The 12465-nt window shown below is 40.7% G+C and overlaps 1 protein-coding gene across 4 annotated transcripts in view; it reads left to right on the forward strand.

Moving 5' to 3' along the window:
- The window catches only part of PDZRN4 (PDZ domain containing ring finger 4), a 250647-nt gene that overhangs the window by 202435 nt on the left and 35747 nt on the right, over positions 1-12465 (forward strand). For all 4 annotated transcript variants that reach the window (XM_065642445.1, XM_065642453.1, XM_065642462.1 and 1 more), the window contains 2 exons: positions 4969-5222; positions 6554-6656. In XM_065642445.1, the coding sequence (XP_065498517.1) occupies positions 4969-5222; positions 6554-6656 (357 nt within the window). The remainder of the gene's footprint in view (positions 1-4968; positions 5223-6553; positions 6657-12465) is intronic.

Below are 12465 nucleotides of genomic sequence, written 5' to 3' on the forward strand. Positions count from 1 at the left end.
CAATCCCTAACATTCTGTGATTCTGTGATTCTGTGCTTGCCTTGGAAGTGGCCGTTGGCCAATGTCAGTTGATTTGTGCATGAAAGACGAAGCCCATTTGCTTGTTTATTTTCTGATGATGAAGTTTTTTGCATGTGGCTGGATGTAGAGCAAGAAGGGGATGGCCAGGATCCAGGCAGTGGTCAGCTGTTATTCTGGGGGAGATGTTGACAAGTGGCCCAGACTTTGCGATGTGTCCAAAACAGGATGGGAGGAGAGATTCTTGGAGAACAAGGTGCCTGAGGACTGGAAGAAAGCCAATGTCACTCCAGTCTTCAAAAATGGCAAGAAGGATGACCCACAGACCCACAGGCCAGTCAGCCTCACCTCCATCCTTGGAAAGGTGATGGAACAGCTCATTCTGGACATCATCTCCAAGCATGTGGAGGAAAAGAAGGTTTTCAGGAGTAGTCAGCATGGGTTCACCAAAGGGAAATCATGTTTGACCAACCTGATAGCCTTCTGTGATAGTATGACTGGCTGGGTAGATGAGGGAAGAGCAGTCGATGTTGTCTGCCTTGACTTCAGCAAGGTTTTGACACCGTCTCTCACAACATCCTCATAGGCAAGTTCAGGAAGTGCGGGCTGGATGAATGCACAGTGAGGTGGATCATGAACTGGCTGAGTGGCAGAGCTCAGAGGGTTGTGATCAATGGTGCAGAGTCTGTTTGGAGGCCTGTAGTTAGTGGGTTTCCCCAAGGATCAGTTCTGGGTCCAGTCCCGTTCAACGTGTTCATCAGTGACCTGGATGAAGAGACTGAGTGCACCCTCAGCAAGTTTGTGGATGATACCAAACTGGAAGGGCTGACCCACCAGAAGACTGTGCTGCCATTCAGCAAGACCTGGACAGACTGGAGGACTGGGCAGAGAAGAACCTAATGAAGTTCAACAAAGGCAAGTGTAGGGTCCTGCACCTGGGGAGGAATAACCCCAGGCAGCCATACAGGTTAGGGGCAGACCTACTGGAAAGCAGCACTGCAGAGAAGGACCTTGGAGTTCTGGTCGACAGCAGGTTGACCATGAGTCAACAATGTGCCCTTGTGTCCAAGAAGGCCAACGATATCCTGAGGTGCATTAAGAAGAGTGTGACCAGCAGGTCGAGGGAGGTTCTCCTCCCCCTCTACTCTGGCCTGGTGAGGGCACACCTGGAGTACTGCATCCAGTTCTGGGCCCCACAATTTTAGGAGGATAAAGAATTACTGGAGGGAGTCCAGCAGCAGGCTACAAAGATGATTAGAGGTCTGGAGCACCTTTCTTATGAGGAGAGACTGAAAGCGCTGGGTCTGTTCAGCCTGGAGAAGAGAAGGCTGAGAGAGGATCTCATCAATGTTTATAAATATCTCAAGGGTGGATGTCAAGAGGATGGGACCAGACTCCTTTCAGTGGTGCCCAATGATAGGATGAGGGGCAATGGGCACAGAATGAAGCACGGAAGGTTCCACCTAAACACGAGGAGAAACTTCTTTATTTTGAGGGTGCCAGAGCACTGGAACAGGCTGCCCAGAGAGGCTGTGGAGTCTCCTTCTCTGGAGACATTCAAGACCTGCCTGGACTCATTCTTGTGCAATCTACTTTAGGTGAACCTGCTTTATCAGGTGGGTTGGACTAGATGATCTCCAGAGGTCCCTTCCAACCGCAACCATTCTGTGATTCTGTGATTCTGTAATTGTTCATTAAACAGAAACTTAATCAAACAGGGCTGGAGGATGGTTTACATGAGAAAAGATATATTCTTTACTTAACATTCACAACTTACTTGTGGATTAATTAGCCCATCTGCTACAACAAATGTATTCCCATGTCTTTGTGTTGACTGTTAAAAGTGACTGATTTCTCTATCCACTTAAAATAGTACCCTGGATTCCACTGAAAGTAACCTTTGCAAGGCAAGGAATTTATTTCATCATCCACTAAGAACCTGTAAGTGGCTTGCTGTAAATAAGTACTCAGCTGTCTACAGCTCCCAGGGTAACTATATGTGAGTGTTAAGTTGGGAGATAATGCAGGAGGCAGAAAACCCTTAAAGAAGCTACATGAGGAGGGCTTCCAACCCCATTTGTAGCATTGGCTTTAGGTTTTAAAATAAATTCTCTCTTCCCAGACCCAAGTGGGCAGGACAACTGACAGCACAGAGTCATTCAGCTATAGATTTTCTTTTGAGAAAGGCGGCATTCATAAATTAGGTGACCTTTATGCAGATCAACAAAGTGTGTTGATGAACATCAAGTGACAATTTAAACAAGTATTGGATGTTTGAAGAGCTTGTATTTCATAAGAAACCAACATGAAGGATGGAATATTTTTAAAGTCTTAAATTAAAAAGACATTTAAATGAAAATAGAGGTCAGCTGTAGATTCCCAGGATAAATGAAAATGCATATCTTTTGTGATTTTTGACACTTGTGATTTTAAAATAGTGTTATTCTTTGGAAATAAAATTTGCATGTAAATGGAATTGTTGTGAATTTATGTCTGTTTCCTCAGAATAAGTGATAAGTATTGACTGATGTAAATAAACAGAGCTTCTGATTTTCAAAAAATATCTAATTATATATTTTGTATGCTATCCAAGTGTCTTCTTGCTTTGCTGATGCAGATCTGTGATATGGTCAGCTTGTGCCAAAAATCACCACGTGGTTCAACTGGGACACAGAATGATTGTGGTTTATACTTGAATAGGGGAAAAAATGATACAGTGCTGTGTAGTATTTATTCCCAAGCATTTGCTTTTAGGAGAAGCACCACACCTGTTCTCCGAAACTTTAAAAATATTGAAAGGGTTTTGGGCAGCAGGGAAGTAATTTTTCTGTTCCTGGGGCCTTAAGAATGGCAGTTACTCAGAAGGTTTGCAGAAGCTCACTCCTTGGGGAAATTTATTTTATTTTCTTGTAACTACTTCTTTCACTGTTCTGGTCCTTCCTCTTCTATACCGCTGATATTTTTCCAGGTACTTAGATTAACATAACTCAAGGTTATAATTTGATGAATGATAATTTAAATGATAAACTCTTAACATGAAATCTTGATTTCAGTCATCAGATAAATGGTACATATGCATTAAACTTAGGTGACTACGCTATCTGCCACTCATATTACTTGTTTGCAGTCTAGGCTGCAGTGGTATGGTACTTCTGGGGATCTCAGACCTTCAGTACAGGGAGTTTTGAGCTTTTTTATGTATAGAAATCTGTTTGGGTAATTTCTAGCCTTCTCATCCACCACATACAGCATCAAGGCTAGTTAGATCAATTGACCTTTGCATTCATGGCTACACTACAGTGTGGTTATTTTGCATGTCTTCTTGAGTAATGTGGCTAGAAAAAGTGCTGCTTGTTTGGAAGCTGTGTCAGAGGAAAGATAGTTCTACCTTATACTGGAGCACACACTCTGGAAATGTATTGAATTGATATGTACATGTAATTAATGGTCAGCTGTATCATATCCATCCAGATGAATAGACAGGACTATGGTTGCCTGTGTTGTCTTGAATATGACTTTTTTTAGTTGCAGATGCTTCTGCTGACAGGCTTAAAAATGATATTGAAGGCTGCTGAATGGGTCCTTTGAGTTTGCTGGCATTGTTTTTCCTTTTTTGACAAGAATTTCCTAAACAAGAGAGTGATGTGGCAAAGCAACTTTGTTTTCAATCAGTATTTGTAGGCGTTGGGGAGAAGTCACTTATGAGGTCTGTCCCATTTCTGGGGAGGGTTTAGGGTTAGTTCATTAAGCAGAAGTTTTATAACTTCGCTGTCTCTACAACAAAAGTAACTTGGGCATGAACTTACAGTAGAATCCTGATTTCCTGCCAGTGCAGAGATTTTCCCAGGGCTGTAAATTTTAATGATTCTTTCGTACCCTTAGATATTCACATTTCCTACTAGAAAACCCTGCCTTTCTACCCTGGCACAGGATCATCTTGTCTCCGCAGTAGCTCACAACAGTTAGGTCCTGTGCAGCAGTCAACAGCAGTCCCATTGCTTTGGAAACAGCGAAACTGAATTTTCTCTGTAAGGATGTTGCACAGCCCCTGTGTCCACGGGCTTTGCTACTGACTGTCATTGGCAAATTAGCCCTCACATTTTGTAGGGGGCTGATACTTGGCAAGTTTGCCCTAAACGCTTCACAATTTATGTGAATTTAGCATCACCCAGCCTTGCAGTTAACTATTTTGATAGCAGAAGACCTCATGTAGACTAGGAGGAATTTGCTGCTTTGCTCATAGCAGAAAGAAGCCTTGCCACAGTCTTGTAGTTCTGCCAAGCTATGCTGCATTTGTAGCATAATTTTGTTTGGTTTATTATTTGTCTGTTTGTAACAAATCGTATCTTCAGTTTGTTTCATTTAGATTTCTCTTTCCTTAAAAGAGCAGCAGCTGTGTTAGTCGAATCTTCCTATCTTTGGTCTTAATGATTGTATAATGGCCATAGTAGATCAAGTGACAAAACATTGAAAATTTGCCTTGTTTCTTTTTAGACATCAGAGACATGTTTATTGACATCTGCATTAATAACAATGCTGTGCCAGAAATCCTTTGAAACAGTTGCATGCCACGGAAAATGCTGAAATTGAAAATTAAAGGCACCTCTCCTTTTTTATTTGTATTTTATGAGGTAAATAAAATAGCATGAAAGAAATAATTTTAAATGTCATTTTAAAATGCTGTAGTTTCTTTGCCATATTCAGATTCCATTGGGACAGTTACAGAAGAGTTCAAACCATTTCTAATTGGTAGCATAGATTAAAGAATTTATTTCTCCCTCCAGCTTTATCTTCCCTCTTGCATGGATGCCAAAATAAGGTCCAGTCAATGTCAGCTTGTTGTTTGATGTATTGCACAAATAATTCATCCCCCTATATCTTACACCCATATTTTTATGCTGCCTTTTCTCTTGGGAGTAATCTTTAGTATATTTTTCTCCTTTTCTTTAGGTCAATGGGAAGGACCTCTCCAAGGCCACTCACGAAGAGGCAGTGGAAGCTTTTCGCAATGCCAAGGAGCCAATTGTAGTTCAGGTTTTACGGCGAGCCCCAATTAGCAAAGCTCATGGTAGCTCTCAGGATGTTCAGCTTGTGGACGCCAGCACTCAGACTGACATCACTTTTGAGCACATCATGGCTCTGGCCAAACTAAGACCTTCCACACCACCAGTTCCTGATATCTGTCCTTTTCTGCTTTCAGACAGGTATGGGTTATCTTCTCCTGCTGTTTACCTGTGGGATTGAGGCATTCCAGTGGTAGGCTCTTATTCTTCTCTTGAAAAAGTCTTAGGAACATTTTAAATAAATTATGTCATTGATAACCAGTGTCCCATCTGGGCTTTTGTTACCATTTTCCTAAACTCTGCTTATGGATTATCTAAAGCAAAACAATTCAAAAACTTGTGATCAAAAGTACAATTTCACCTGTCAAATGATATGAATTAAATTATCCCTTGGTTGAATAGATACTATTTGAAACTTAATTGAATGCAAACATCAGCAGGTGGTGCCTATACAAAATGGAGAGTAGGCTTCTTCCTCTTTGTGCTCCACTTCATGTGTAACACCACATAGTGGTTGATTCTTGCCCTCTGTAGCCACCACAACTATGATAGCTCTAGAGCTTTCCCACTGACTTACTGGCATGCCATGCATCTCTGCAGAATTGATGCTATTAATAATAGAGAGCATACGACTTTTTACTTTGATGTAGCTTCATTTTTAGAAGTTCTAGGTAAGCTGGGTAGATGATTGTTTTAGAGAGAACTTGCCAGCCAAATGCTGGATTAAGCCTATTGGATATTTGAGTTACTGCCTATTGAGTTACTGGATATTACCAAACTGCCTGCTACTGTGACTGTAGTTCCTATGCCCTCAGCATGAGGGAAAGTTTCCTACCTCTGCTAAGGCACATCCACACTGGGTGCTGTGTGGTTGGGATCCAGCTTTGGGTCAAAGGCTGCACCTAAGTGCCCATTGTCAAGATGTCTGTCTTTGTGCTCCAAGCCCATTTAACAGTGCAGTTTGCTGACATTTCTAAGTGTGCAGTTACTCAAATGCACTTCGCCACCCTGTTAGCACTTTAACAGAAGAGGATAATGCAAGTTGTTTTATGAAAGTTCTTGAACAATTTGTGAGCCTGATATGGGTTGTAGATTGTGGATGTTCAAGATTTTATAACCAAATAATTAGTGAGTTGCCCCGGCCATGACACAGCACGTGAGTCTAAGGAACCCCAAATTGTCACAATTAAGTAGTTTGGCTCGAAACAGACTCTTTTTAAGAAAACACCCTGTGTATATCTGACAAAAGATGAACCCAGCAAAATGAACTCATCTGGAGTATGAGCTTTTGAAAAGAAAACAGTCCTTGCTACTTCTTAGTACAGTTTCTTTCAGGCTGTCTGGCCATTCAGAGTAGCATTCCAGAGATGAGAAAACTACAGTACAGAGAAGTGGGGGTTTTAAATCACTTTTTAATTTTAAAAAACCCTATTGGCTTATTTGTTGTTGTTGTGCTGCTTTGTTCCACATAGCTGCCATTCTCTTCACCCGGTGGAGCATGAATTTTATGATGGTAATGAGTATCTTTCCAGCCTGCCTGCTGATGCAGATAGAGCAGAGGACTTTGAGTATGAGGTAAGATCACTGGCACACTGCTGCCTCTCTTATTGTTATTACAGATATAGTATTTGCACAGCTGATAACAGGGTCTTCTGAGAAAAATAGTAGTAGGGATACTTCTTAAAAATTGGCATCAAAGACTATTTTATTTTATACTTATGTAATGTCACAGGCTTTACTGGGGCTAGGCTACACACGTGAAATGTGAAAACAGAATTCTGTAGTGGGTGGCTACATACAACTCCAGGCGGCTTTTTAAACATGTTCCCTCTTTGCACATTGGAGACTGTAACTCAGATGCTTTGTTTTTGCAGTTTAAAGCAAGCCTTTCCGAAATTAAAAATGGTAACTGGAAGCTTAATTGCTTTTTCTCCCCTCATTTTAAGAATTAATTGGCCTTGTGTCTCACACCTTAGGGATCAGTCTTCCAGATACTTGTGTGTGTTTGTAAGATCAGGCTGCAACTATGAAAATGCATGTAATTTCTATTACCTGCTCTTTGATATTCGATATTGTAAGTATTGCAGTTATAAGAAATTGTGCTTTGCACCACAAACCTCCCATTGCTCTTAATGCATTGTACTCTCCTGTGATAAGGTGGATGTGTTTCTGAGTCACTGGAAAATCATTATGTGAGGCTTTCCAAAATGATGACATGTGGTTGGTTATCTTGCTCTTCGTTAGATTTTCATTGCAATGTATAAATAGTCTTCTTGTCTGCCAGTCATTAGCTTTTCATGTTTTCCACTATCATCCAGTAACAAAATATTTGTAGGGACAGGCATAAGAAGCAGATGGTTCTTTTTATTATTAAACAGTGCTGAGTCTTTGCATAAGTTCAAGTTACTGTATTTTAAATAGGAGTGACTATAAATAATTAAGTATCTTTAACACAAGATTAAAAATATCCTGTCCTCCTGTTTGCTCTACCTTAAGAAACCTTTTTAAAGGTTTCACAGAACTGGTTGACATTTGGAAATGAAATGAATGGCAAAAGCTTAGGCAAATATGCAGTGTGTTCACTTTTATCGTGTCCTTAGCAGATAAGATGCTCTATTGCATGTTCCGGCCACTGTTCTTTTCTTCTAGCAGCCTGGGGAATCTGAAGTTCTTCCCCCAGGATGCAGAAAAATCAAATAACATCTACTTATTGAATCTCGATCAGAACAAGCAAACTTTTATTTAAACTCCTCAAAAAATCATTACTAGGGATTAGTGAAATCATTATTTCTTCCCACTTGGGTTTTGGTGTGATATCTCACAGCCCAGGAGTCTCAGGGCTTAAGTTCTGTTTTGACTCCCCATGTGTAATGTAATATTAAATTTCTCTGTCAAGTGTGTTTGTTTATGGTACTTCTTCCTTAAATGTAATAGAAACAATTGTTCTAGTAATATTTAAATAAGCTAGCATCTAGAAAGAATGTTAGTAAAATAATGGTTAGATAAAAAATAATTTTCGCCATTTAATATCAGTGACATATTAAAATACTAACAGATTTCAAATTTGTAAAGAGTCTACCTGGTGGAATCAAGTCCTCTTTATGACCATTATTAATCCCTAGTAATAGCTAGCATAAGTATTGTGACAGCAGCAAATGCTTGGACAGGTTCTCAGTTGCCTGTAATTGCTACTAATCACACCATCATAGTCATTAATTTGCTGTCAGCTATGATTCAGTTGCCCAAGGCAAATTCAATGAGTGACTGAAAAAAAGTGTTTCATGTGAAATTTAAATAGGGAAGGAACTGTCTAGCCTCCTTTGAGAAGAATGGTTTATACTAAATATGAAAGTTTTGAAGGGGAAACAAGAACATCTCAGAACCTTTAACTAGAAGAGCTTTAAACAAGAAAGACATTCCCAAAATTTAAGCGCATATGGTAATATTATGATTTAGGTTACTTATTGGATGTATTATCTGTATGTAATGTCCTCACAAGACATGAAGTTCCTTTGCCGTAACTAGTATGTGCAACAATTGAGAGCATTGTCCCCAGAGATATATATCTCCATCCGACAAAAAGTCTCACAAAGAACAGAGTCAAAAGGGATTTACTCTCTGCTGATGCTGATCTGGGAGAGAAGCAGCAGGACAGTGAGCAGAGCAGAGGCTGTGGTCCAATGCTGTCAAGGTCCCTACAACAGTATTGGCTTAGGTGTACCCTGCTGTGGTCATTTGGTCCCAGCCTCGCCCTGATGTTTTCTGGCCCCTCCGTTATGCCAGCATCAGGGAAGGAAAAAATGCTCAAGCACTTGGGAAGACAACAGCTTATAAAATCAGCATTGTCCATCCACTATCTAAGGTAAAAGCAGCAAGAAGAGAGGGTGCAGAATCGCTGCTCATGTCACTCTGTGGGTTGCAGGCTGGCTGGAAGAAGCACAGATCCCCTGTCTCCCACCATTTGATTTCTCCGTGTTTAGAGGAAAGAGGTTTATTGTTACTATCGTGCCTTCTGTAGAAGGAGGATTGTATCCATGCTCCCTGATTTTGTCATTCATTTTTATTTCATGACAACTTTCTGGTGTGAACCTTAACTAATCACACACAGCAAAAGAAGTGCCTGGTGTTAGGAGTATGGTCCAGTTTCCAAAGCGCACATTAGTGTCTCCATTGTACTAAAAGGACACAGGTATGGAGCTCACAGGTCTCCATGGCAAACTTAATAATTTTTAAATGAATTCCGAGCTAAACCTGGAGATTTCAGAAAGGCATTGAAACAAGACAGTGAGCAGAAACAGAACAAGAGCAGCACTTCATTATTTCCTAGAAATGGTTTGTAAGTGAAGAATGCATCAGTTCTGGGACACAAATGCAAAATACTCAGCCAAATTAGGAAGTAAGAAAATAAGATCACTAGCAACTGGGGTGCTAAAACCATGGATATTTTCCAAGAAAGGAAATGTTCTGTAAAGCTTTGATCAGCTTGCAACTTGCTTACGCATATGTGCTGGTGTTTAAGTACCTGAGTTACCACTACAAGAAACAAACAGGAGGATCACATGTGATAGCCAGCACTGGGGATATGCTTGCCAGTGGATTTGGTAAGATTAAACAATTACAAGACTCTTCTACTCCATTTGTAAGCTAGAAAAACCCAGTGGATTGTGCTCAGATTGTCGCAGCGCAATAAACTCAAGTATGAGCCAATTGTCTTGGAAGCGTGAACTCCCTGGAAGGCTCATTAGGCTCCATGCAGTACCACACTTTAAATAAATGTCTGGAAAGATGATGAAGCTGGGGGACTGCTGATAGCCAACTTAAGCATCCTTATGTTGCTGCTACAAAACTTGTCCAAAAGGAATCCAAATTGTTGATAGATACCGAGACAGGGGTCAGAGCCAGCATCAGTCACTTGGCAGAAAGAGGTCAAAAGATTTGCGACGCTGGCATAGCCAGATACCCATGAGGACTTTTAAGACAAAGCAGATATTGGGTGATTTGTAAATGCTCAGTTGGACTTGCAGTCAATATCACTGAAAGAGAGCCAAAGAGATTCAGGACAAACCCACCCGGTCTGGCTGTGAGTGGCTGTTGTGCTGCTGGAATTACATCATATGATGTTAGAGTATACATCACGCTCTCTGGTACCAATGAGGTGAAAGGACTCAAAACATCACAACCCACAGTGGATCAGTGTTAAACATGACTCTAAAATTTGTCCATGTAAGAACAGAAGATACTGGTGCTGGAGAGGAGTAAATAAGCTAATGGACATGCACTTCTTTAGTAATGTTTCCGAACCTACTATCCAGGAGAGAGAAACATCATATACTTGCTTTGGAATATTGGCCATAATACAGAAATTAAGGGTTCAAAGTCACTTAAATGGTGGATCTGTGAAAATATAGGTAAACAAACAAACAAGCAAACAACAACCAAAAAAAACCCCAAAACAAACAAATACAATCAATCAGTATGTTGTAAACGTAAAGTTTGACAACAGAAAGCATCGCTGATGTCTGGTCCTACATATTCAGTCTGAGGAGACTGCCTTTCAAGAGAGGCAGAAGAAAATGTTACAAGCAGGTAGTGTTGTTTAGTCAACAAGTCCGTATCCAAGGGTAGACACCTTTGTACCATCTATGTACTAAAGCAGCTTTTGAGTAAAAGCAAAGCAAGAAGTGATTGGTTTCTGTTGTGAGAACCAATATCTCTGGGGAATTACATCTTTTAAAATCCCATATATCTGAGACAGGAAAAGATTCTTCTTTCTAGCTGCATACTTCTTACAAACAGCAAAAGTAGACATCCCTAATAAGGAATTGCAGTGGGTTGAGGTAACTGTTGTTGTTGCATAGATGAGGAAGAGTAGGCTGAAGTTTGCTCTCAGAACTGAAGGGGTTTTTTTGGAGGGAGGTTAGGTGTTAGTTGATGTAGATGTGCAAAGGAGACCAGCGTCATTGTCTAAAAGACTTTTTATCTCTCATTGTTCTAATTTTTAGGCAAAGGCACAGGTGACTGCTTCAGCACAATGTCATAGCTTGCAGGAGGCTGGAAAACCACCACAAATGGTCCACCATGCCAGGATTAGCATTTTCAGAGTGAAAAAGGCAGAATGGCAGTCATTGTGTTAGCCTGCCTGTGTCTGATGACTCCAGTTTTGATGCATGCAAACCTAGTGCTGACAGATTGGGGCAGCATTAAGGCCACCACCTGAGACAAGTTGCTAAGGGCTGAGTTGACCCTGTAGGAAATTACAAGGTATTCTGATGCTCTTCACTTAAGGTGTTAGAAACCAGAGTTAGTGCATGTCACTAAATCAACAGACAACCACAAGGCATGTGCAGGTGAAATCTTTCTGTGGTCTGTTTTTATGAAGCCTTTTGTGTTCAAACAATGAAAGGATCAGAGGTTCTGCAGGAAACAGCAGCCACAAAAGAGCATGGAATTTTGAGCAAAAAGGCACATGAGATTTTTCCCACCTGATGCCTCTATGAGATGTGGAGGCTGAGCTAGAAACTACACACGTGCTGTTTTGATTCCTCCTGTGCTCTGAAAAATAGGACTTCTGGAAATCAGAAGTTTAATATGAAAGAAGCTTGACTCCATCATCAATATCTCTACTAAGCCAGAGCAACCCATAGTGCTCTAAGGGTTGCTTAATACTCTTCCATTCATGTTCTGCTTTGTAGGCCCAAGGGACAGCTTTTCAGTCAGAATAAGGAAATAAATGTGTGCGTATGCATGTCAAATGTAAGTGCTAATTTATGGTTATGCACAGCCGTTCATTTGCACTCATAAATCTGTTAACTGTAAATGTGGATTAGTCCTTTAAGTTTACCTCTGGCCTGATCCAAACTCACTGATATTGCTAAGCTTTCCTATTGACCTGAGCATTTATGGATTGAATGCTGTTGGCTATTTTCACGATTGACTAAAAATGGGACTTGAAGAGAAAAGCTAGAAAACTTTCAGAATTGGCCATGAGTAAGGTTTCGTGTAGGCCCATTCTCACTGAACACTTGAAACTCTCATAGGGGAAAATTTTATCCTGTTCTCTTTGTTTCTGTCACCATGCCTGAGCATGGTGCAGATGCAATGCAGCAGTAGACCACTGGTTTACTCTTCCAGTAACACTCATCCCATCATGATGAGGGAAGGTTGGTATTCAGGCACACATTCAAATGTCACTTTTCTGTGACGTAACACTTTTGAAGTGATCAATTTTATTGGGATTTTTTCCTTTGGAACAAAAGAAGGAGTAATTGTGTTCAGGTTAGCAATCTGAGTGAGGCTGTTTATCTGAATAAAGTTATTTGAACATGTAAGAACTTGTGGGTTGGGGCCCCCATGGGCCACTGAAGTGTGGTCTCTGGACCGAAAG

This window comes from Caloenas nicobarica, chromosome 1 (genome assembly GCF_036013445.1).
Source record: "Caloenas nicobarica isolate bCalNic1 chromosome 1, bCalNic1.hap1, whole genome shotgun sequence".
Taxonomy (NCBI): domain Eukaryota; kingdom Metazoa; phylum Chordata; class Aves; order Columbiformes; family Columbidae; genus Caloenas; species Caloenas nicobarica.